The sequence below is a fragment of the Sus scrofa genome, chromosome 1, assembly GCF_000003025.6.
Source record: "Sus scrofa isolate TJ Tabasco breed Duroc chromosome 1, Sscrofa11.1, whole genome shotgun sequence".
Taxonomy (NCBI): domain Eukaryota; kingdom Metazoa; phylum Chordata; class Mammalia; order Artiodactyla; family Suidae; genus Sus; species Sus scrofa.
The window spans coordinates 162282187-162308386 of NC_010443.5; the positions used below are offsets into that span (position 1 = coordinate 162282187).

At 48.2% G+C, this 26200-nt stretch overlaps 1 protein-coding gene across 4 annotated transcripts in view; it reads left to right on the top strand.

Annotated features, from left to right (window-relative positions):
* ALPK2 (alpha kinase 2) overlaps positions 1 to 25888 on the top strand; it is a 132834-nt gene extending 106946 nt beyond the window's left edge. For 3 of the 4 annotated variants that reach the window (XM_001925970.7, XM_013993295.2, XM_021073807.1), the window contains 3 exons: positions 3590 to 3807; positions 8874 to 8922; positions 22342 to 25888. In XM_001925970.7, the coding sequence (XP_001926005.5) occupies positions 3590 to 3807; positions 8874 to 8922; positions 22342 to 22558 (484 nt within the window). In that variant the 3' untranslated portion in view covers positions 22559 to 25888. The remainder of the gene's footprint in view (positions 1 to 3589; positions 3808 to 8873; positions 8923 to 22341) is intronic. The other variant, XR_002338854.1, reaches the window with a different exon arrangement.

A 26200-nucleotide genomic window follows, 5' to 3' on the forward strand; every position in this document is an offset into this window, starting at 1 on the left:
CCAACTCCCGCACCAGCCTCCAGGTGCTCTGTGGTGCAGAGGGCTGAGCAGGGCCCACTGAGACCCATCCACATGGCAGGTGGCTGGACAAGGAAGGAGGAAGGACAGTGTGGGGGTGTCAGCATTATCCCCCAGAAGGAGGCAGTGAGAGATGGGGATGGGGGGAGCCCAGCTGGTCCCTGCACAGTCTTGAGCAAAGGATCAGATGGGTAGTTGTCTTAATAGACTTTTTAATCTCAGTAATTTTAGGTTCCCAGCAAAACTGACGGGAGGGGGCAGAGGATTCCCACATCCCCTCAGGCCTCAGGCATGCCTAGCGGCTGCTATTATTCACTTCCCTCACCATATTGCAACACTTGTTACAACTGAATCAACATAGATACAACATTATCGCCCAAAGTTCACAGTGTACATCAGGGTTATACATTCTAGGGTGCTGGACAAATACAATGACATGTATCCACTATTATAGCATCCTACAGAATAACTGCACTGCCCTGCAGGTCCTTTGTGCAGATGTGGCTTCTAGAGCTATTTGTCTGGTAACAGTGGATGTCCAAGGCCCAGGGCCAGAGCCTTGATATGGTGAGACCAGTCTGAAAGTTGCTGCTATAACTCAAGAAAGCGGCAAGACGGGTGGAACTGAGCCATTACCCTGGGGAGTCTGAAAGGAAAGAATAAACTTAGGTGACATTCAGTAAGTAGGCATATTCAACCAGACTTGATACAGGGAGTAAGAAGGGAGAGAAGGTTGACTATGAACTTAGGAGACTGAGTAGACGATGCTGCCACTTGAAGAAAGTAAAGGCAGGGAGAAGACTTGCACATGTGGGGGAAATGAATAATTAATTTTGTATAAGCCCAGTGTGAGGTTTGTGGTCTCTGTGGTCCCTCAAGCTGCAGCCATTTGGCCAGCTAAGCCCAGAGCTGAATGAAGAGAAGGGAACCAGCTGGTTTGCTGGGCATCTGCACACAGAAGGCCACTGCAACTGTGCAAGTGGTGGGCTCACCAGGATAGACTGCACAGAACAAAGAGGGAAGGACCAACGGTGGAAGCTTGAGAAACATGAATGTGCTCAAAGGTCACAGGGCTGAGCAGGTGCTAGCAAACGCTAAGAAGCAACTGCAGTGGAGCAACAGCCAGGAGGGGACTCTGTCTCTAGAGTCCAGGCAAGAGGGTGAAGCTGGAGGGGAAAAGAGGTCACCACTGTCAGGTGCTGTAGAAGGTTTAAAGGCCATCAGAATGGTGACCTTAGCAGGTGGAGATCCTGTAAAATCAGGGCTAGTGTGTCAAAGAGGAAACTGGAAATGAGGCCATAGATGCAAATGAAGTCTCCCCTTTCAAGAAACTAAGGAGCAAGGAAAATCAGAATGAAATCTAAGGGCCAAGCCCCACCAAAGGAAGGGTGGGTAATAATGGTGGTTTTTAAGGATGAGGAGACAGGAACATATTTGTGGCCTTGAGGCAGAGGGAGGAATTAAACAATTAACCCACAGAAGATAAAACGTGAGACCGGAGGTTGGCAAACCCTCTCTATAAAGGGCCAGGTGTAGTAACAATTCTAGGCTGTGTAGGTCCACAGGCAAAATCTGTTATGAAGATACTTTCATAACAACTGAGATGCCTTTTAGACCTTAAAGATAGATGGCAAGTGGGCAGCTGGAGATGTGAGCAGGAACTCAGGGAAGAGGTCTGGGCTAGAGCAACAAATGTGGAAATTGTTGACATATATATAAACTGCATTCAAAGCAAGGAGGTCACTAGGGAAGGCTTGTGGAGTGAAATGGGCTATCCCAGGGCGAGCTGGGCTGTGAAGTTTGGGGATAAATGAGGAACCAGCAAAGGGGTCACAGCAGTAGCCAGTGAGGCAGGAAGAAAACCAAGCAGAAGTGAGTTTCTGAAAGCCATGGGAAAGTGTTTGAAAAAGAGGCGAGACTGTGTCCAGTGCCATCGAGAGTAAGATGAGGGCTGAGAAGCGACCATTAGACACGGTGTTCGCTGTACTCTTGACCGAGGCTGCTTTAGCAGGAAAGCCCCTTTGAGCTGGTTCAAGAGAGGATGACAGGGGGAGCATTTGGAGACAGCTGTGTCTAGAAGTGATCTGGATTTTGACGGAAATAATGTCAGGAATGGGAATGGGCTGTGGGGGTCCACGGGCTCTGTCTAGAGTTATGCCAGCCTGTTGTTCTGCCTTTGGGGATGAGTCTGCAGGAGAAACGTTAGAGAGGGCAGAGCCATGGCTGAACCAACATCCTTGAGCACTTGACAGGTGTTGGGATTCAGGGTACCAGCGGAAGCGATGGTTCAGCTGGGAGCAAGGAGGGCTTCTCCAGGGCAAGAGGTGAGGCATCAGGGGATGTGGCACTGACCTTGGGAGACAGGAATACATGAGGGTGGCAGCTTTTAGATGTTTTTATCATTTCAGTTTTCACAGTAAAACAGGGAGTGAAGTCAGCAGCTGAGACTGAGGCTGCGGGAGGAGGTGTGGGCCATCTAAGGAGAAGGGAGCAGGTCTGGAGCAATCATCTGGGGATGGGATGATGGATCGGTGCAGAAAACATGCAGGAGCTGATGGCTTCCCTGCTTCCAGCTGCTGTTGTCACTGTGTGGCCTCTGTCCCCTCGCCTCTGCCCTCACACAGCCTATTCTACACAGAGGGACAGGATGATCCCTGTCACACAGAAGTTTGATCATGTCACTCCTTGGTCTAAAACCTTCCAATAGCCTCTCCTCCCACTCGGTACAAAGGGCAGAGCTTCGCATGTGGCTGAGACACCCCCTACTCCTGCCCCCAAGGTCCAGCTTCCCATTCCTTCCCATCTTTGCTCACGTCCTGCCATGCTCCCCCTGCTGGCTGGCCCCCTCGCCGCTCTTTGAACACGCCCCACACGCTCCTGGCCAGAGCCTTTTCCATCTGCTCTTCCTTCTACTCGGAAGGCTCTTTGTATAGATGTCCTCGTGGCTCCCCCCTCCCCTACTTCTGACGGGTCTCTGTTTCAATGTCCTTTATTATCAAGGCCTCCTCTGACCTCACTAAATAACAGCTCTCCCACCCCCGGCTGCTTATCTCCTCTCCATTGCTTTATTTTTCCATACAGCACTGAGCAATATACATTTACATGTATTTTGTCTGTCTCCTTCATGCAAACGTAAGATCCTTGAGAGCAGGACCTCTGTTTTCTTTACTGCTATTTCCTGGAAGAGCCTCGGGGAGAGTGTCTGACACGTAGCGGCCACTGAATGAATATTTGGTGACTGAATGAAGGGAAGGATGAATGGAAGGGTCGATATATGCTGGTTGGACAGATTATGGTCACATGAGTAATGGGTCATGGAGAGATGATATAAGGAGGACATTTGTTTCTCTGAGCAATTAAACTCCATCCTGAGGAGTTGCTGACCAACTTTAGAAACAAATAAAAGATACAGCCCTTTATCCATTGAATAATCATTGGGGAGATTTTTAGTCTACATCTCATGGAACTCAGGGGTGTAGCTCCCTGCTTTTCAGGGTCAGGATTGCATGTCCACAAAGTCTGTCTTCCCATCTGAGAACATGATGCGTACCCATGTTCTCTTCCCTTCCAGGATCATTCCTATTTTTCTCATCCATCGACCTGAGAACAACATCCCCTATGCCACAGTGGAGGAAGAGCTGATCGGAGAGTTTGTGAAGTATTCCATCAGGGATGGGAAGGAGATAAACTTCTTGAGAAGAGAATCGGAGGCTGGTCAGAAATGTTGCACCTTCCAGCACTGGGTCTACCAGAAAACAAGTGGCTGCCTCCTGGTCACAGACATGCAGGGTAAGGACAGTGGCTTGGCCTGGGCTCCGGGGATGCTGTGAGCATGTATGTTTCTGGGGGTGTGCAGGGGGAGGGGAAAGAGAGGGTCTGCTAGATGCAGCCTGCAAGCCCCTCCACCAGCAGAAAGTGTCACTAGTGTCTCAATCAGAAACAGGTGTGACAAAAAAGCCTGAAGCGACCAACCAAAGGGAGTAATAAACTACATTTTGATAAATGACAATAATATCTTCCCATTACAAGATTGGCTTTATTGCTATAGCCTCCATAGGCACAGATGCGGAAGTATACATGAAAATCCAGGTGTGTGCCTGCAGATGAAGGAAGATGTAATCATTCATTTTTAACATGTTGAAATGGTCTCTCACAGTTACTTTAGATTTCAAGCTCCCCTGGTGAATTTACAGCATGTTTTCAATGTATACACACACTTTGGGGAACACATCTGTTGTGTAACGTGGGGATGCCATCATTAGAGACAGCCCTGAGACAAGCTGCAGTCTGGGGCTTCCCCAAGACCACCCTCCCGTTCATTCACTCCCTGGGAGGACTCGCAAAATGCAGAAAAGCCATTCTGTTTATGGTCGCAAGTTTATTATAGTGAAAGGATACAGGCTCACATCAGCAAAGAGAGGAGGCACATGGCTTGGCGAGGGGTGGGGGGCGGGGTCCAGGACAGATGGGGTGTGTGGGGGGGCTTGCAGGCGACCCCTCCTGGTGGAGCCATGGGGACAGTGCTTACTTCTCCCCCCAGTGATGTGGGCCAACATGAACAGAGCGCTGCCAGCCAGGACAGTTCACCTGAGCCTTGGCGTTCAGAGACTTTATTAGAGACCCTTCACTGACTGCCCATGAAATGGACCTCAGTCTCTAGCCTCTTTAGAGAGTCTTATCAGAGCTTCGTGGTTGCCTCTCCAAAGCTGGGCAAAAAACAACCCTTTATTTATGCAAGGTTAATCCTTTGTTGCACACAAGTGTTCAAGGGCAACTATTTGGGGGGTGGGGTGGGGATCCCAGGAAACGCTAGTAGGAGAGTGAGGAAGTGTGGCTGGGAAAGGAGGCTGATCAGGTACCTTATGACACACCCAGTTACCCCTGGGGAAACTCTGGGAGGCTGGGCAGAGCAGTTCTCAGAATGATCACACCCAAGGAGGGAGGGAGCCAAGGGTATTTGTACTCTACCTCCCTTCAGTTACCAGCAGGAGGCTCCTCCTGGTGGGGATAACTCCCCTGCGCTTGCCACCTGCAAGCCATGCTGAGCAAAGCAGGCACCTCTGCTGTGAGCAGAGGAAGCTCTTCGGGCAAAGAGATGCTGGTGGTGGCACCTGGAGGTAGAGCCATGAGCACAGACGTGGTCAGGATGAAGGCAAATAACAGGGCTCTGATACCGTCTGCCTCAGGGGTTTTCCTATTCCTTTTCCAAGTAATGCTTTAAGAAAAACCTGACCTGTAATTTCGTACCCGCTAATGTCACACTGTCATGTACAAAGATCCCAAGCTCTGTGTAGGTGTGGTGAAGAGCAAGACTGCCTATGGGTCCTATTCCCCACACCTCCATTTCCCAGCTATTAGCCTTAGGCAAATCAGTGACCTCTCTGTGCCTCAGTACTTTCCACGTGGGGTTGTCTTGAGGATTAAACGAGAAAGTAAAACATTTGGCACATGGTTGACTTGTAAGTATCCCCTCTTTTTAAAAGCTTTCTCTTGAAATAACCATAAACATGAGAAATTGCAAAAATGTACAGAGAGGTCCCCTTGTGCCTTTCACACGGCTTTGCCTGATGATAGCATCTTGCCTACAGCACACTGTCAAAACCAGAAGGTTGACAGTGGCTCTAAGGCAATTAACAAATTACAGACCTTACTTGGATTTCATCAGTGTTTTGTGTGCACTCATTTTCCCCATCATTTTTGTTTAATCTCTGCAATAATCTTGCAAAAGGGATGTTATGATGCCCATTTCACAGAAGAGAAAACAGTCTTGGAGCTAATGTCTTAATCACCTGCTATCACTCAGCTAATAGAGGGGTCCAAGATTCCAACACACTATTTCTGACTGAACCCTAAGCTCTTTCCACTAAAACTCAAATTTACAAATTGGCGAGATTTCCAAGTATGCTTAATGTGAGGGCCACCTCTAAGGCCAGCTGGTAAGTGCAATGCTCCAGGCTTGCAGGGGAGGCTGATCTGCAAGTTGAAGGCAGCCACATTCACCTGCTTTTTGAAGAGACTTTGCTGTCGTACACAAAAACCATGGTCTTGGAGTTCCGTGGTGGCCCAGCAGTTAAGGACTCAGTGTTGCCACTGCTGCAGCACGGGTTCAATCCATGGCCCAGGAACTTTTGGCCACAGGCAGGACCCAAAAAATGATCTTAACAGTTACTTTATTTCAATTCTGTTCAACTGTTTAGACATCCCTCTCTTTTCTCCTTCAGAATTAATTTTGCATTAAATAAAGTTCTACTGAAAAGCTACATCCTGTAGCTTCACGCACAGCTGACTTTGCTTCTGGGCACTAGTTAACAGCCGTAGTTATGATATCTCCCTGTAAATGACGGGTGTGGTTTAAAGTGCTGGCTCAGTGTTTCATAATGGTGTTTATTTACTCTCTGAGGCTGCTGGGAAAAATCTTTCTACTGTCATCATCATTGAGCCCAAGATAACACATCCATTTTCTAAACGATTCTCACATTTTGTAATTTGACCGAGACACTGGAATTAGGATAGGAAAATCCCAGACAAACTCAAGCTCAAGCATCACTTTCGCAGACTCTTAAAAAGTGACTCTCTCCCTGGTTGCCTTTGCTTGTTGATGGGATTGTGGTGAGTCCTGCAGGATTGTGGGGTGAAAGCTGAGCCCGGGATTTGGCCCTAAGGTCTGCACATGCCTGAGCCCACTGGGGTTCCTCGGAAGCTGCTGCCCAAATAACCAAAGAAGTCAAATTCTGGAGAACAAACTTGTAAGGCTGCCTTTTTCCTGCCTTCTACCAGAAACAACTGTAGACAACTATTATCCCCAACTCACTTTAACAAGCTGCACACTAGCATTTAAATTATCCTGTACAGACAATAACCTCGGTTGAATTGCTGGTAAATTATTAAACCAAGAGAGGTTTCCTTTTGAAAAAACCATATTCTACTTTTCCCACCATCAGTGACAACCAGTAATTGTGAGTCTTGGGGTAAAAGCAGTTCTCCAGATCAGGGACCTTTTGCCAAGTGACTCTTTAAAACTGAACTTCTATGCAGCTTAGCGCTGTAAATTTTAAATACAACTTTCCGTGAAACAAGATGTCCAAAGAGGGCTTTTGCAATTTGGTGGGTTTTTTTTTTTTTAAAGTACAGTCCTATCATAAAAACTATGTGAAGCATTTCTGCATATGTTCTAGTTGTTAGCAGCTTTGAAAGAATGAGATGAATTAGTCGCCAACTGTGAAAGAGGCTTTTAAAATGCTTGCTGGCTCCCCTCAAGTGCCGAGTCTAATTTGGCTCACAGGTGCACAGCAGACAAGCAGGGTTCTTTGCTTCTGACTAACCAGCCTGAACAGCAGTATGGCCTGCAAAATTTTTTTTTTCTTGGCCACACTCCAAAAAATGTCCAGGTGGACATTGCTGAGTCAGAGCATTAACCCTTCAGCTATCCTTTCCCGAGCCTTGGAAAGACAGTGCTCATAGGAATTGGAGACCCATGCAACTAAATTGCCATAAGATCTCACCCTCAGGCTTGGCTTTTGCCAGGGATGCTATTCCTTCATCCAGAGCTCAAGCTGGCTTCTGGGCAGCCAGGCCCCTCTGTGAACTGGTCACCTGCCAGCCGTGGGGAATACAGTGACCAGAGCCTCGCCCAACTGGGACAAGAATCAGGCAAGAGAAGAGGCAAGACCCAGGGAGCAGAGCGGAGCGCTGTGAACCCCTGGCCCAGTGTGAAAGTCCCGCCACTAGATGGCGTGGGTGAGATTAAGGCCAAGCCAGGGAAACGGAACAGGTGCCCACAGCCATCACCCTAGAGAGGCAGGAACAGAAATGGTATCTACTCTGGCAAGGAGATTCTGCAAAGGCCAGAGGCCACCGACACCCTGGGCATCACAGAGGGTTGCCTTCTTCCAGACCTGGGCAGGAGGGGAAGGTGAGACCAAACTTGCCCTTCCCCGCCTGGCAAAGCAGAAGAGCTTTCATACTCTTTGAATCCCTGGTTCCTGAGCCTTTCTCCCAAGCTCTCCTGCTGGGAAGACAGAAGCAAAAAGACTTCCATGTGCTTGGCTTCTGCCCAAGATGCCTGTGGCTCTACTGAACCAGAGTGGAAAGCTCCAGTAGCTGTTCTGTTGTGTCGGGATTGGTAGGCCCCACCCCGACCAACTTCCAGTGGCTTAATGGAGAGCAGTTGGGATAAGCATCAAAGGGTTAGATTGTGGGTGTGCCCATACCAACAGCTCCAGGCCAGTGGTTAAAAGTGTACAAACAATGCAGGAGTGTTTCCCTGGGTCAAAAGCCAACCCAGAAAATCTTCAGTCTTGAATTGGAAAGCTGCCTTTATGGAAAGGGGAAATCGTGTGTCTGGAGTCTGGCATTGAACTGAACAAATGCCACCTTGAACTCTCTCACTGAACTTGGCCGGCCCAGCCCACACCCGCTCCACCTCCCTTTGTGCAAGGGGTTTTTGCTTTTAATGAAGGGCAGGGAGCAGACCTAAGTCCAGATCAGAGCATTTCTGGGGAGAGATCTCATGGGATGGGCGACAGGCCTCCCTCCTCCAGCAGAGGGGGTGGACCAGGTGGACAGTGGACACCATTTCAGGAGCCATAAAGGGCACAAGTTGTGGGACCAAAGGCCCTGCTCCTCGCCCACCTGACTGGCTGCATCAGAAGCCTGCCTTCCCCATTAAAGTCCCGTAACACCCCTGTGCACATTTGAAAGGCTGTCAGCTTTTGCTGATGGAAATGGGTAGGAAAGTGTGTTTGCGCAGGGAGGGAAGTGATGCTGGGCTGGCATGACCCCTCCCCGCGCTTAGATGGTCCATCTTTTCTGAGGAGCCCCGGGTTAACACATCCCATCTTTCTCTCTCCCTGTAGGTGTAGGAATGAAGTTAACAGACGTTGGCATAGCAACGTTGGCTAAAGGGTGAGTAGAAACAATAAGTCAAGTACATACCAGGTCAACTCTGGGCAGATGCTATTAGGCTGAGGCCGGCAAAGGAGAGTTCTTGTCCTAACCGTGGATCACAAATGTTCTTGGGCCGCATTCAGTTCACTTCTCTCACATACCTAAAATATTTATGGACTTTGTTCTCCCAAGGAAACACATTTGTTTCCTAACTTTGAAACAAGTAAGAAATCTGTAAACCCATTTCAAGATTAATGACTACCAGGAGTGCCATGGTGGGGAAACATGCCAGTGTTGTTGGGATTTCTTTTAACGAGGAATATTCCATTTTCTACATTTTGTATCTTCACGATCAGAAGCTTCTTTTGAAATATGCGTCTATTTGCATTTGAGTGCCGTGAATTCAATTTGCATTTTTAAAGGTATTTTCCCCATATTTTTTCACCAAAAAATTCGTTAGGCGGCTCCCAGACTCCCATGGTGATGGTTGCAGGGGCAAATGGCTATGGAAGAGCTGTGATTAGTGACTTCGGTTGTTGGCAATGGTGGTGGTTTTCTAATGCACCCAGGGCGTTGCTTTGCTCCCTGTGGGGTGTGCCTGGTTGGCACTGAGGTAACCTTTGACCGGGTGTCTCTTTAACAAACTTCCCCTTCTCGCTGCTTTGCTCACCATTAGTAAGGAGAAGGCAGGCTATTTGTGGTCAGAGGTGAAAATCACGTTCAGGGTTGGAGCTACCTGGCTTTTGCCCACTGCTGCTGTTTCTAGGACTGTTTATAAGGCGGAAGAAATGGACGGGCCAGTGGCTTGTGTCTTTAAAAGGAGGTTTTATAATGGTTTGGGAATAATGGAGCTGAAATCTCAGCTGATGGTGGCCATTGAAAAGCATCTGTTACTCATAGTTCCCAGGAGTCAGGGCACCCTTCCCCAGGCGGGAGGGGAAAATGTAGATAAGAGCTTTGAGGTTTTCGAGGGAAGGAGTGGGTGGGATGGGATAAGCGAGCATGGAATGGACTGGTCAGGAAACCCCAGCAGGCTCAGGGCAGAGGGACTGTCTGGGGTGTCGGGGTGCCTGGTACTTGCCCTGGGTTCATGAGGGCAGGTAGACGGTGGCCCAGACTGCAAGACCCCCATGAGGAGGCAGTGGGAGTGGCTGCTGTTGGTTGCTTGGCCTCTGAAAGGCATTCTCGAAAGCCAGCCATTTCTACCTCTAAGAATTGGCTGACCCAGGGAGAGGGTCTTTCCAGGCTAGCAAAACCCCAGATGTCAAGGTGTCAGAAACAGAGGTAATGAAATGGCCTCATTAATGCAGCTTACTCTTCAATGGCTGGGAACAACCTGTGTACTTGAACTTTCCGGTTCCTTCAGACCATGGGCATCCACGAGTGTACTGACTTTCAATTAGCAAATGAAGAATGGAGAAAAGTAGAGGGACTTGGAGAAAGGCGACCCCTCTTTCTTTGACCCTCCAAATCAGGAAATGTAATCAAATCAAGAAATGTAATTCATAAAGGTCTCACCGACTACACAAAAGCTTAGCATCTCTGAGTTAAGCTGCAGTTTGAATCTTTTCCTTTTCAATCTGCTCAGGATGATAAAACTTTGTGTTAGACCTGTCTCTGTGCTCCAACCCCACTGCCAAGCAGAGCCTTAAATATCCTATGAGTCAGGGAACTCGGTCATGGCCTTGGGCTTTTGAAGAGAGCACGTCCAGAGCAGGGTGTGCTGGAGTGGGGATAAGAGGGGTTTTAGAGAAAGACCTGGGTTCAAATCTCGGTCCTGCCACTCCTGATTCCCCGAGTGGTAGCCTTGCTACTCGGTATCATAGGGCTTATCTGGTCATGATGAAAAGGGTGACAGTACTTCCCGGTCTGCCTAGGACAGTACCATTTCACATGTGCCATCCCGCTACTCCATCCAGTTAGTCATCTGTCCTGACAATTTCCCCATTTGAAAATAAATTACATGGTACCCCTCTTTTGAAAGAGATTTTTCTGGACACCAGAAGATCATTCCAAGTCAAAGCTCTCCTTTATAAGCTCCATGTTCTTTGTGGGACATCATAAATTCAGTCATTGTCCAGATCTGGTTTGAATGCTGGGTTCTTATCTTACCAGCTCTGTGAACCTGAGACTTGACATTCTCAAAGCCATTGATCTACAGAATGGAGACAGTGTGTGTTGGGGGGAGGTGTCTTTATTTCCCCCAATTCATTTATATCCGGTTTCTGAAGCTTGGTATGTGCTTGATAAATATGAGTTTCCTTCCCCCACCCCCCATGCCTCAGCTGGACACCAGAGCAGGCCAATCCCATGCCATCATTTGAAACAACTCTCCACCAAAACAAAGCAGAAACCTGCCCAAGAAGTTTCAAAAACTAAGACCAACTAAGAGTGTGATTATTTAAGACTTCTTTTAAAAGCATCTTAACAGCTTCCAGGAACCCAGACCATTTTTTTTTTTCCCTTTCCAATTTAAAAAGAAATCCAATCCTTTTGGTTTTGTTCTCAGCTTTAATGTGACTTATCTGGCCTGGGACAGCTGCCCAGCACCCATTAGAGCTGAGAGCTAGAGCCCCGTGCAAAATGCTGTCTATTAAGCATTACTTACTGCCTCCCCTCTCGAGGTGGGGGCAGGATGAAAGAGAAGGGAATTCTGAAGCATCTGAGATGTTAGATATTAGGGTTTTAGATTATCGTGTCCATTGTGTTTTCAAAAACTTTTATTTAAACGTTTCCTTTTAAGCCACAATTGTTTTTCTCTAAAGAAATGTTTCTTAGAATCAGTTTAAAAAAAAAACTGATAGAGGAGCCTTTTCTTTTAAAAAGTATTTTAAGTATGGTTGACTTGCAATGCTGTGCCAATTCTGTAGAAGAAAGGGACCCAGTCATACATGTATACATATACATTCCCTTTCTTCTCTTCCATCATGGTCTATCCCAAAGACTGGATATAGTTAGGGGAGCCCTCTCTGATCAGAGGACTGGGGCAGGGGATGCAGCTGGGAGATCCCTTTGGAGGCCCCTGGGAAGCCCGTCCATCTGGCCTTCTTTCCTCCCAGATGAGGAGCAGAAGGTGCAAGGAAAGGCGTGACCTGCTTACAGGCGGGCACCGTGAAGAGTGAGGCATCCTGAGAGACAGGAGACGAGGTTCCATTAAAGAAACTCTGCAGGGAAAACCAAAGCTGCAGAGTGGAGCCCAGGCAATGGGAGAAGCTTGGAAAGGGTTCAAGGGCAAGGGCAGCTTACAGACGGGCGGAGACATCCAGGTGGGAAGCAATGGGGAGTAGGGGAAGGAAAAACTGGAGCCTGGCAGAGGTGCCAGAGGTCTTGCTGAGAGCAGGAGAGGAGACTGACTGCTCAGCCATCATCCTCTTTACTCTCTGCCAGCGCCTGTGCGGGCTTCCACCATCCCCATCGGAAAGGGAGAGCTGCACCTTCTCCTGAAGCCTGGGGAACGGGCACCCTGTCCTAAGAAGCAGGGCTCTGTATAGGCAGTGCTATGTGTTTTTAACCCCATTAGAAAGAACCCCAGGCATAGACGGGAGAAAACAGTGAGGAGGCAATTACTTTAATAATAATAATACATTTAAATCAAAGAGAAAAACTCCCAAATTTAGGATTCGCCCCCCCCCTTTTTTTTTTGGCCAGCAGTGGTCAGGATCTTTTGCAGAAAGAAGAGTTATTGAGTCATTTAAAGAAAACAATTCTGTCTGTCTCAACCCAAACCATATATTTGGCTGCAAGACTCTCCAGTAAGGGAGACCTGGCTTATTCTCTCGCTCAGTGAAGTCAGAAAGTGTGATAGGATTTTAAGGGTAAATAACCATTTATCATCTTACAAAAGAAAATAGGGAACTCATGATGTATTCATTTTAATGCCACTTTACCTTGTAGTATGATCCTTAAAACAGAAGCATGTCCTGTTTCTCCTGGGACCAGGCAATAGAAATATGTCCGGAAATGCATCGCCTGTACCCCCAACTCCCACACTCTCAGCAATGTTGAGTACCAAAACTTTGTAACAAAGTGTGGCAAATTGGATTGTTGTGAAAACAATCCTTTTTCTTGGCAGACCCTGAGATATTAACTAGACTGTCGAACATATTTCTGATTTGAAATTGGCCGTTTAGAGTTCTCTGAAGGAGAGAAGGGAAAATGTCTGATTTCATAACTGGAGAATTTGTAATTGAACCTAATAAAACCAAATCAGTATAAACCAACACCTGGCTGGGGACCAGGGTTGTACACCTCTTGTGGGTCCTACAGAGACACACCTAACCCCCATCGGCAGCTGTTTCTGGGGAGATGGTGATACTGCAATTCAGCCACCAGAGGGCACCAGAACCAATGCTTTTATCAGCTAGAGTCTGTCCTAAAAATCCCATTTCATGTTAGTGGATTGAAGAAAAACAGAAGTACCTTGAGCAGATTTTTTCCTGGTTTGTAAGCACTGGGCCAAAATAGGATCGATATGAGTAGCCATCAAGGGCACCCCTCCCTGTGGCCACCAGACAGCATCACAGCGCTACCTCTGGGAGAAAACAGTGAGCTTGTAGGAGGCATAGCCCATGTCAGGCGTCCCTGATTTGAAAACCCAATTCAGGAGACCTGCCCAGAATCACAAATGGTTTGCTCTCCACTGAGGGCAAACATGAGTGATAAGAGCCCAAATATCAAGGCAGAGGCATGGTGAGGACAACTGCTTCAAGAAAGCAGCACTCCTGGCACCAGTGTGATGTCCTACAAGCCATGAAACAGGAAAAATGAGCAGATGCCCACATTCCATCAGCCAAGTTCTGGAAAAAAGGCTGTGCCCTCCACCGCAGCTCACCATGGAGCCCTGTGTGCTCTAAGCAGTCAGAGGGGGCGACAACCACCTGGGATGCTTAACCCGGACACAATTCCCAGACACCACCGTGTCTGGAGAGAAAGGACGGAAACAAACTTGTGGGTGGAAGGAAATGGGATCTACTATTCAAGAAACACACCCTTAAAATGGGCTTGGGGCTGGGGGAGCATTCATATGCTCTCTGTGTGTGTGGTGACTGTGGTCAGATGATTTAATGCAATGTGTGAATCTGCCCGGAGGGGAGGAAACAAAGGGATTTGGAACAGAATTTCCTGACACCCTTTAAGCACTTTGCACAGCAAGCTGCTGTTGCTGTAGATCCCAGATGTTCTCACTGAGGGCCAGTCGCACAGGCCTAAGGGACCTAAGAAAAGGCACTTAGCCCTGAAACATGTGCTTCCCATTCTGCCATCACTGTCACCTACCCTAGGAGGCAGACTGCACCCCATTTTAATGAGCAAAGCCATTATGTAGCAGAGTTAGTTGGCCAGGGGCTGATTTCGTTGGCCAGCCTTCTCCGTCAGGGAGGTCTTGGAGGCCCATGATGGGGACATTCACCATTTTCACAGTCTCGGTGAGACTAACACCACTACCAATGCTCTGTGTGTGTGTGTGTGTGTGTGTGTGTGTGTGTGCAGAGTCTGCTGGGTCCAAGAGTCGGCCAGGACCGCCCCGCCCCCGCCCTACCTCACAGAGTGGGCATAGCATGGCAGGCTCCTGTTGCAGCAACCGGAGTTGAAGTCATGGGGTTCCTCCTGCTCCCCAGCACTACTCACTGGTTATCCCTGCCCAGTCTACCCTCGGGACCAGAAGGACTCAGCCAGGCCCCTAGTCACTTGTCTTCCAGATTCAGAGTCTGAACAGAAAGATCTGGAAAGATTGGACTCAAGCTCACCCCCTGCAGGATAGCCTGGTAGACAGTGGGGGGGGGGGGCGGTGAACAGTGAGGATGGTGGTGGTCAAGGGTCAGGATCAAGGGAGCCTGAGAGGATGGGACTCGTGAGGACCAGAAGTGTCTGGAAAGAAGTTACAGATCCTGCAGGAAGGCGAAGCGCAGTGCAGCGGTGGGGCTTCGGCTTACAGGGGTTGAAGAGAGATGTGCTGCTAGAGAAAGGCTTGGGGGGCTTGTCCTAAAGAAATATCTGGTTGAAGGCCGAAGGGAAGGAGCCTATAGAGGCACAGAATGAGGGGCTGATTGTGGGGTACCTTCCAGGGGACAAGCCCCTCCCCGAGGATTTTGGAGCTTGTCCCAGGAGAAAGGTCCCCAGCTAACACTGTCCCATCCTGAACACACTGAAAATGGAGCCTCTCTCCACCCTGGCCTCGAGCCCAGTGCTCCTTTGACGGGGAACCTCAGTGGGGATGCTGCGCTTTTGTCTTACCTGAGGGGCCCCCTCCCCACCTGCAGGTGAACGGAGGGTGGGGCTTTGGGAGTCGGAGCTCTGGGGCAGCGGATGAATCTGTTGCCTCTTTCGGGGCTGGCCTGTTCCTGCTGCTCCATGGGCCTCGGATCCCAACTTCCCTTTCAGATGTTAAGGAGAAGGAGCCTGCTTCCTGTAGAGCCGTGGGAAAAGGGATTCATGGCCTCAAGAATGAACCCATAGACAGTGGGCCCCCTCTCCTGTCCCAGCGCTCACATCAGAGAGCCCCTGGATCAGGGACCCTTGAAACCCCCAGTCCGAGGGGTGCTCAACATCCTTGCCCTCAGGACCAGGGAGCCAGGCTTGTGGGCCTGCCCTTGCACTTCTTTCTCCTTTGAGTGGTCTGGTTTTTTCCAGCCTGGGTGGATGTCGGGGAAGAAAGTGCCAGGGCTTGTTTCCATGGAGGCAGCCCGGCTGCTGCTTAACGGAGGCCGGAGGGGAGGGGCTGTGGAGGCGGCGATAAGGGCGGAGTGGGCAGCCGAGGGAAGGAGCCCGCTTTGTTCTCAGGGAGATGGAGCCTTTGGAGCACTTGCAAGACCGTAACCCGATTTACACTCGGGGTGGCCTTAGGAGGGACAAGCCAGAAGCAAGGTGACCATCGGATGCTGTGGTGATAAGCGGGAGGGCTGGGCTGGGTTCCCGTGGTGTCTCTGGGGCTGAGGGGCTGAGGTCACCTGTCCAAAGGGAAGGTGGTCAGTTTGGAGACAAGTCTCAGGATACACCTGCTCTAGAAACCAGGTTTGGTTACATTATGTCGTCTCTACTCCAGAGAGCCCTGTGACTTTTCCAGCAGCTTTTTCCAGGTGGTCAGGTGAAAACAAGACTCATTTGGGGCCAACCCCAACTTGAATAAGCATAGGCAGTTTCTTTAGTGTGAGATTCATCGGGTTTTTAAAGAGCCCATGTATATTTTGAATGCCCAAGGGCCCAGGGGGAGAGATGATACAGCATTTTCCATGGTACTTAGGCCACAGAATTATTTTTCCAAAGTATCTTGTGTGACTCTTGTTCCTTGGAACATATCTTGGGGAACACTGACTGCCCACAGGAAAAGTGACGTAGCAGGGCTTAGGAAGCCTTGCACAAATGTCCTCTGGCCACGTCCCTCCTCAGGACACCTGCTCTTGCTCGGAACATCTGTCGGTGCTGTTCCCCTGCCAGAGCCATTATTCCTCCAGGGAACATCCTTACAACCTGCCGGGCAGTGGGGAAGATCTCAACCCTGGGTTTACCATAGCCCTTTACTGTAGCATCATGTAGTTATGTTCACAGGCCTGTTTCCCCTGCAAGATACCAGCTTTCTGGAGAAGAGCCACATACCGTATTAGTCCTTTTTAATCCCTCTACAATGTGTGCCATAGAGCTGGTGCCCAGTGACTGAAGAAATGAATGGATAAGAAGAAACGGAGGGTGTTGGTGGAATTACTAGATGGTTCCAGAATGGACCCCTCCTTTTACACAGAGTTGACAATCTATTCCATCTGTTTATACACCTATACCTAGCTTTATTTTATATATATATATATACACACACACCCCAAGCTAGGAGTTTATCTCAGTTCCTCATCCTCCATTCCATGTCCTTAGAGTCATTCCTTATAAATTACACTTTTCTTCAGAAAGGCTCTCCAACTAAAACCTCTGTTTTATGTAGCTTCTGGCTTGCTTCTAAAAGGTCTTCCAGTGTGTGGGGATTCTGCACAGGTCTTTCTTGCTCAGCTTTCTTTTTAATAATTAATGAATTTTGTTATTTATAGTTGTACAGCCATCATCACAACCTAATTTTAGAACATTTCCATCCCACATCCCCAGTCCCCCTCTCCCTCCCTGCCTTTGGTGACCATAAGTCTGTGAGTCTGTTTCTGTTCTGCAAATAAGTTCATTTGTATCTTTTTTTAGATTTCCCATCTAAGTGGTATCACATGATGTTTTTCTCTCACTGTCTAACTTCACTTAGTCTGGCGATATCTAGATCCATCCATGTTGCTGAAAATACCGTTATGCCATTCTTTTCTATAGCTGAGTGATATTCCACTGTATATGTGTACCACATCTTTATTCCTTCCTCTGTCAATAGCCATTTAGGTTGCTTCCATGTTTCGGCTATTGTATATGGTGCCCAACCCAGTTTTCATTAAATGAGTCCTTTATTGAGCTAGATAAGAACTGTGATTTCTTCCATGAAGACACAGTTTGAAGTTTCTGCAGCTTTCCTCTGCCCTCTCCCCTCTCCAGATGTGTTCGGAGGCAGTAAGTTGCACAGGGAAGCCATGATCAGTGAGGGAGAAGCCGGCTATGCTGTAGACTGGTGGTTTTTGTGAGTCTGGAAGGCTTTGCCATTCATTAGTAACATGAAAGAGGAGTTGTTTTTGAACAAGAAGTCAGCCTAGTATGGTTTCCAACACAACACATACTGAGTATTGAATAAATCTGTAATCCTCAAGAAAATATTAGCCAATGGAATCCAGCAACTTATAGAAGGGATCATATACCATGATCAAGTCAGATGCATTCCAAGGTCACAGGATGGCTCAATGTATGCAGATCAGTGTGATGCACCATATCAACAAAAGAAAAGATGAAAGTCCCACGATCATCTCCATAGATGCAGAAAAAACATTTGATAACATTCAACATCGATGCAAGATTTAAAAAAAAAAAAAAACACTCTTGCCAAAGTGGGTATAGAGGAAACATATCTCAGCATAATAAAAGCCATTTATGACAAAGCCACAGCCAGCATAATACTAAATGGTAAAAAGCTGACTCAGTTTGTGTGGCGTGAAGGCAGGATGTAGAAATAGCTTCCTAGCTCCTCCTAAAGCAGATTGCGACAGTGTGATTTTATGAGGTTGTGTCACACAAATGTCAGGAGCAAAAGAGATCTGTGTTCCAACATAAAGAGGTTTCTGTAGTCAAAGAGGGATGATGTGAGATCAGCCATGCTTTACTCTATCTCCTTTCTTTTTATTCCAGGAGAGATCCCTGGACCAACAGTCTCAGAATCAGCTCAGACCTTATTAGAAATGCAGAATCTTGGACCCCATCCCAGACCTGCTGAGTCCAAACCAGCACTTTAACAAGGCCCCCGCACAATGTGTATGCACCACTCCCACCCAAGGGGCAGGATAGTTGAGAAAAGACTTCATCCGATTGTGTTCAGGAGAATCAACTTACTATTCCATGCCTGAGAATGGATAGGATAAAATAAAGTGATGGGCTAGAAAATGATACTAATTTGAAGAAAAGGATAAAAAGATTCTGTTCATAAAATTCAGTAGAACCAAGGCTTCTGAAAATGGAAATGTGTGATAAAGGTTTCCATGCAGGGTTATTTTTTCCCATTGTGTTAGATTTCTCTGGCTTCCATAACAAATTGCCCCCAAACTGGGTGGCTTACCACAATAGAAATGTATTGTTTCCCGGTTCTGAAGGCAGAAAGTCCAAAATCGGGGTGTTGGCAGGCTTGGTTTCTTCTGGGGGCTTTGCAGGAGATTGTGTCCCCTCCTCTCTGTCACCTTCCAGAGGTTGCTGCCAGTCCTTGACTTGAAGATGTGTGCCTCCCACCTCTTCCCCCTTTGTCATCTGCTGTTCTCCCTGTGTGTATCTTCTCCTCTTAAACAGACACCAGGAATGCAGACACCAGGGCCTGCTCTGCTCCCGTACAACCTCATCTTAATGACAGCTGCGGTGACACGCTTTCCAAATAAGGCCACTTCTGAGGTTCTGAGAAGGACATGACTTTGGGGGAGGGCACTGTTCAGCCTAGGACATCCATCCAACAAGAACAACAATGGCCCGTGGCAGCCAAGGGGACCGTGCTGGAGAGATGCCATGAGGCTTTAGATTTGTTGTCCCCTCCAATCCCGAGGGTGGCAGATGGCTCGTGTGGCATTCAGGTGGGCCTCAAGCAGGAGAGGCACATGTTCGCTTTGCTTGGGTGTACGAACGCTTGGTGTAATTGAACTCATGTCCTTTGAACAAGGCTGGGTTAGCTCATCTAGGAACACAGAGGATGTTGCCCTATTCCTAGGCAGCGGCAGTGGCTGAGTTGAGAGAAGAAGTGGTCAAACAGAAGCCCAGCATCCCTGGCTGAGTCAGAGACCAAATTGAGAAACGAGGAAAAATTTTAATTCTGAAGATAATGGTAAAGTTTGTCTGCACCCGAGATGGCATGGGGGAGGGTCGTCCCATGTTGCCAGGGAGGCCCAGTTGAGAGTCCAACATTAGATGGAGAGAAAGGAGAAACTGAGCAGTGTGATCTGGAGATGCCCTGGGACAAGATGAGGTTTAGCTGAGGATGGAACCAGCATCCTTCCTCTGTTCCCTTGACCTTTATTGAAAGGCCACCTCTGGGCGGGTATTCTGAGCCTAAATTAGTGTCCTGGGAGAGGCCACAGTCTGGCCACAGAAGCTGGGTAGGCACACCCTGCATTCTGAGAAGTGGGTGTTGTTGCCATAAAGATACAGGGAGGAAGTTGGAGAGATTTCTTCTCATGGTGTCAGGGGGTCAGGGAGGCTCCATGAAAATGCACTTGTGCTGGGGCTTGAAGGAAGCTAGAGGCTGAGCAAGGGGCTCCTAGGCTGAGCAAAGCTGCCTTCACTTCTAGGGCCTTGCCCTGCCCCCATGCTTGGCCATCTGTAGTAAAATTGGCCCTGAGTCTCTTCCACTTTACTCTGGCTTTCCATAAAGACTCGAAAGGTGCTAGATTCCTGGGAAGAGATCTGGGCCCCCGGAGGCTACTCAAGAGAACTGACCCATCGGGGAGCCCAGAAGTCATCCTCCTTTGCCCACACTCAGCCCTTTCCACCTCGAGGGTGGGAATCATTCTAAAAGGGCTCATGTGTTACGCAGCATCACACATTTGGCTCAAGAAGTGACTAGTCAATTGTCTGGGAGGTCATAGTGTGAATCCGTGATTTTTCTCTGCAGAGACTAAGTCTGAATGTTTACAAGCCTCAAGGCAGCCTGAGACAGGACAGTGACTTGTTCCCAACGTGCTTAAACAGGGAGGCTGCCCCTGCCTTTGATCATCATCGTTTGCCTGAGAATCTCAGGACTCCGTGTGAGATGTGGGGCTCCCCCCACGGCGGGATGAGATCAGGCTTTCCATCACCACTGACAGTCACAGGATGCAGTAGCCTCGCCTCCTGCTGGCGATGCTCAGGCACCAAGGAGAGGCAGGCAGGTTATTTGGGCTGTCCTCATGGTTCTCCTGCAGGAGAAGAAAGAGATGGAAGGAGAATGTGGTTGACAGTGGAATGTTGTCTACCCTGCTAGATTCCACGCCCATCTTGGGCTTTTTCTTCAATCAGGGAGCTTGGCTTTTAAAAACAGTCCTTTTTCACCAGAAAAAGGACTGTGAGCTGCTGGGGGAGGGGGTTGAGGGGAAGAGGCATCCTCCTGCAGGGAGGAAGAGGGGGCAGGTGGGATTAGTAACAAATGTGTCAGGATGGATCTGCTCCCTGGGGTTTTGGCTTCAGAGATGAAAGGAACCCTTCACATTCTTAACAGCTTAAAACCCAGTTTGGCTTTCCTAGGAAAAAACACACTCCCAGCTCATTCATTTTGGGTTTGTTGGCCTTTCTGGTTCCGGCCAGCAAAAGAAGGAGGCCAGGTTTCTTGCATCACATTAGTTATAGGTTCATTGTGATACCAGCGTGGCAGACTCTTTGCCAATTTGTGTTTGGCCCTATGAATCAAATACAGCCAGCCCTCGCTCACACCTGCAGGACCAGCTTCCTAGTCAGGCAGCCTGTGTAGTCACACAGGGCCCCACACTCAGACGGGCCCTGGACCTTGTTTAAGGCATCTTTCACTGTTGTCCTCTTGAAAGTCTTGCTAATTGCTGCCCAGGGAACCCACGTTTTCATTCTGCACTGAGCTCTGCAAATCACTTGAGTGGTCTTGTAGGCCGGGCACACCCTTGTCTGCCCTCTTTACCAGGCAAAGCCCATCTCCTTCCATCTCAGCTTTAGCATCCCTTCCACGGGACACTCCTATCACTGTACCCATTATAACACTGACAGGATGTAGCCCAGCAGATGTTAATTGAATGCCATCCACTACTTGTCATGCACTGACCTCGGTGCTGTGGATGGATTGTCTCATTTCACCCTCTCAGCAACCCTTCAACCAGATTTCTTGCTGGATCCTGGGGAGACTTGAGGGCCTGGGGACGTGTCTACTCAAGGGGGACTCCCACCTCCCATGATTGAAGTGTGAGAACATGGTCATTGATGATTTGAATGTGAAATGGCCCAACCCAAAGAACAACCCCTAAGACCACTCCGGGCAGTGGGTCAGCAGGGTCCCTCCAGGAGCCCACCAGAGACAAAAGCCCAGACTCTCTGCTCCTGGGGAGAAGGTGCAGTGTCTCCCGAGAGCACCCTCCTGGGGAGGAAGACTCAGGCTGTGTCCGAGGCTCGTCTCTTACACCTGCTTGCTTTGTCAGCTCAGTCTGACCCCAGAACTCAGCCTACATTCCTTCATTGATGAGTGGAAAGGTCAAAACTCAATTTCTTCCAGTCCCAACGTTAGTTCTAGACTTCCGGGTGGGATGGGGTGTCTTTCAGATCACCAGGAGATCTCATTTTTGTCACAATGGTCCAGCACTTGTCACTATGACTGAAAGGAAAAGGGTTATAAAATGTTGACATAGGAGCTCCCATCATGGCGCAGTGGAAACGAATCTGACTAGGAACCATGAGGTTGAGGGTTCAATCCCTGGCCTCCCTCAGTGGGTTAAGGATCCGGCATTGCCGTGAGCTGTGGTGTAGGCTGGTGGCTGTAGCTCGGATTAGACCCCTAGCCTGGGAACCTCCATATATTGCAGGTGCGGTCCTAAAAATACAAAAAAAAAAAAAAAAAATGCTGACATAGTAGAACTGTTGGCACCTGGAACTCGTGTCTGATCATAGTCTTTAGTCTTTCCTGCACATGCACACTGGTCTTTGCCTTTACTTCATTCCACATTTTTTGTTTTTTTTCTGTCAATGGTTGTATCAACCATGTGGCCATTGTTGCCTAAAGTGGGAATAAATTTATTTTCCATACACCATCAGTTTGCTTCCCCTCTGACATATTTTTAAAAATACTGGTGAAGGGTCCTGGGTTTGTTGTTTTTTTTTTTTTTTAATTACTCTTCCCTCCACCCAAACTCACAGGTACAAAGGATTTAAAGGCAACTGTTCCATGACTTTCATTGATCAATTCAAAGCACTACACCAGTGTAACAAGTATTGTAAGATGCTGGGGCTGAAGTCGCTTAAAAACAACAACCAGAAACCGAAGAAGCCAAGCATTGGGAAAAGCAAAATTCAGCCAAACTCCACAACCGTGAAGAAGCTGGCGTCTGGGGCCCCAGTGGAAAAGAGAACCTAACATGTCCTGTTAATGGACAGTCACCATCTGGCAGCACACAGCCTTGTGGGGCGAAATCTGAAAACACCCAGAAGGGAACACGTAGGCTGCAGAGGCTCGTGTGATCACCCCCTTTCCCAGCTGCCTGTGCTCCAAGTGCCTCCACAGCCGTCACCTGCTGTCCCCACTGAGATGATTTTTGGAGCAGGATTTGTGACCAGACCGAGGGAGAGACTGAACTGTCCGTCTCCAAGAAGTCCATTTTGTCTCCACCTTTAGCATTGGTGTACTGACCTCACATTATGTGTCTGTGTCTTTGCACTTGGTTGTCTTGTCAAGGACTTGGTCCTGAGCAGGGTCTGTCCACAGCCCAGATCCTCCCCGTCCCCATGCCTAATCTTGGGATTTCTAGACACTTCTAGCTTCTCTAGCAACAGAAAATATGAATCCCTTCATTGGGTCAAGCTGTTGCACTAGACTCGATTTTGCTGTTGTGGCTGGAGGGGGCTCCCGAAGCGTCAGGCCATTTCCCATCGTGTTTCACAATCCAAGGATAATGTTCTGTTTAATTAAATTCATCTTTAGACAAAAAGCGTAAGGTGCATATATTAGCATAAACACTAGTTCTTTGGAATTGGTGCCCTATTTCACATTTCCCCTGGATTAGTAATTTAATTTCCTAATACGTCTACCGAAGCACAAAATACTTGCATCTGGGTTGTTCCCTGACCTTATAGGTACTACTTGGGTTTGATCCACTTTCTCCTTTGCTCTCTAAATTCAAGCTCCCTAAACCCAGGGCTGCCCCATGCGGGATAACTCTGGAAGGTGGGTACAGATCCTGGCTGGGGCATGAAAGCTCCCGGGGTCCAGCCCCTCTCACCTATTCCGCTGGGGTCTTCTGCATACCAGTCTGGGTCCTGCCCAGCTCCGGAGCAGAATGGCCACAGCAGGTCACACTGGGCAAGAGGAAACGTTGTAAAGACAGTTCAGCCCAAACTGTGTGAGAAATGTCTCCAGCTGGGCCCCAGCAGTGTGTAGCTGTTACTGTCTAATCAATAAGACTATTTTTTGGAGCAGTTTTACTTGTACAGAAAAATGCCTGGAAAGTACAGGGAGTTCCCACATGGCCCCTTCCCCCCATTCCATTATTTCCTTCAAGTATTAGTCTCTTAACTAGTGTGATGCATTTGTTATAGTTGAGCCAATATCGATGCATCATGATTCATTAAAGGCCATAGTTCACGGTTCACTCTGTGCTCTCATCCTCAGGGTTTTGACACACTTACAGTGCCGTGTAGCCCCCATTACAGTATTGCATAGAATCGTTTCACTGCCCTGAAAATCTGGGCTCCACCAATTCATCCCTCCTTCCCCGGAGACCCAAGTCCTGGTAGCCACCAGATGTTCTACTGTCCCTGTAGTTCTGCTTCATACAGAATGTCACATAGGATCCTACAGGTTGGAGCCTTTTCGGATAACTGGTGGTTCTTTAAGGTGATTCAGCTGCTGCCTGACCATTTCTGGGAGGATTCTTAGGCCTCCTCTGAGGAGTTTTTTCAAATTTGAAAGTGGCAATGAACTCCCTCACCATTTCCTTGTGAAAATGCAGGCTCTGATTTGGTTGGTCTGGGGTGTGGGCCTGTGACCCTGCATTTCCATCATGCTCCCAGGGAGCCTGCCTGCTGGCCCGGGGCAACCCTTAAGAGGGGTGTCTAGACCACAGGGAGAGGGGGATCCTGAGATGTTGAGGGGAGTGACTGCACCTGGAGGTCAAACAGCAGTCAGCTGAAGGAAGCACTCGGCTTCTGATCTGGGAGGCAGCAGCTTGGTGATGGGAGAAATACGAGATGCTGGCTGTGTGCAGCTGCTCCGGGGCGGTGGTCCTCAATAGGAGGCTTGAGGCTGCTTCTGCTTTAAAACACACTCTCCCTGGGCACGGGGTTTAGATCAAAAAGAGAACCTAGATGGAATTTTTGTTTTCATTAGAGATCTGAAGGAGAAAACACTTCAGCTAGTCATAGCTCATCTTTTTCAGAAAATCTGCTATCTCCAGCTTTTCTTCTGAAGATATTCCCCCAGCTACAGATTACAAAAGGCTCTTTTATTTATTTATTTATTTATTTATTTTTGTGAGGCAGCCAGTAGCCTGCTTTCCCCACCGAGATCCTACAGATGTATTTGGCAGTGGTGTTCTAGAAAGCTCCATGATAACAAAAAGGCACAGGGCACATTTTGATTGAAATGAGTGTATATACATCAGTGTGGGTGTGACCAAAAACCCTCTCAGCAGACCAAGGAACTTTCTTTGGTCATAATTTGTAATGATAAAAACAATATCAACACACATGTTTAAAAATCTTAAGAAACATATAAAAAGGTGCAAAATGAAAAGTCAAAGTCATCCTGAAACCCCCCTCCCCCCACCGTTGGCTTTGAATTTGGACTTGGAGAGACAGCTGAAGGGAAAAGGTTTTCTCCCAGATTTGGTGTTTTGCAGGCAGCCCGTGGGATGGCTTGGATGGAGCTGTTCCTTCCTCCTCTTACAGATGCTTAGATTATTTTTCAAAGTGCCCTTATTTATCATAATCTGATTTCATCTGTTTAGAAACACTTGGAAGAACAGGGACAGAAGGGGTGCCCGCAGTGGGGGATTTGTCCCAGCCAGCACTCCCAGGGACTGCCTTTGTGGGGCTGTGTGGGCATCTGTCCAGCCACTCAAACCTTGACCTCCTGTTCTGAGATAAATGGTGGTTTTTCCTCGCACAGATAATAGCCGGAGTGCATTGTGAGCTCTTGCACCAAAGCATTGTTCTGGGGCATTTTTCTAATCGTTTTGTACCACATCCAGACTCTACGTTTTTTCTCTTGTCTCAGTAAGGGTAAGGGGTTCAGAGGTCCATAAACACAACAAACTCCACCTGGGACTGAGCTCGGGTGGCCTGGTGGGTCCAGCTGGGGCTTCTGTGCCAGATGCCTGCAGGGTGGTCATACACATAGAAGCCAGTCTGTTTCCTGAAGGGCTTGACATTGGATCCCTGATGGGCAAATGACAAAAATAGATGAACCCCTCATTAAAGTAGGCTTGCGTTTTCCACAGCAGGTCTATCACTAATGAGGATGGCAGAGAGATGATGACTTCTTGCCAATGGCATTGTGTTCTGGGGAGGTCTGGTTTGAGATGTGTGGCTGGCTGGCTGGTGTGAATATTTCATGTTTTCTTATTGTACCAGCATCCCCAGCCATGCTTCTTATAAGCCTCACAATAGCAAAGGGTTCCAATGGATTTTACTATAAAAGAATGCCCAACGAAGTAATAATTATTTTCTAATTATAAAGTGCTCTCTTTTCTAAATATATATCCTGTTGTGTGTGTGTATCGGGCATGCACTCAACTGTCTGCAGATGGGAGGAGCTAGCTTTAGCCCAGTCCTGGCTTGCTCCCCCTGTGCATACTCTGCTCCCCGGGCCCAGCGTGCACAAAAGTGAACAGATGGGCTTTTCTCCCCCGTTTCGATCTGCGGATGCTACTTGGGCTGAAATAGGTCTAAAAAATCAAAGAGATGCAAAAACCTCTTCTGCCTTCCAGCAAAGGGTACATCTTCCAACACTTTGCTTGTGGCAGCTCTGAAATCCTTTGAGAGCCGGCTTATTCTGTTTTGT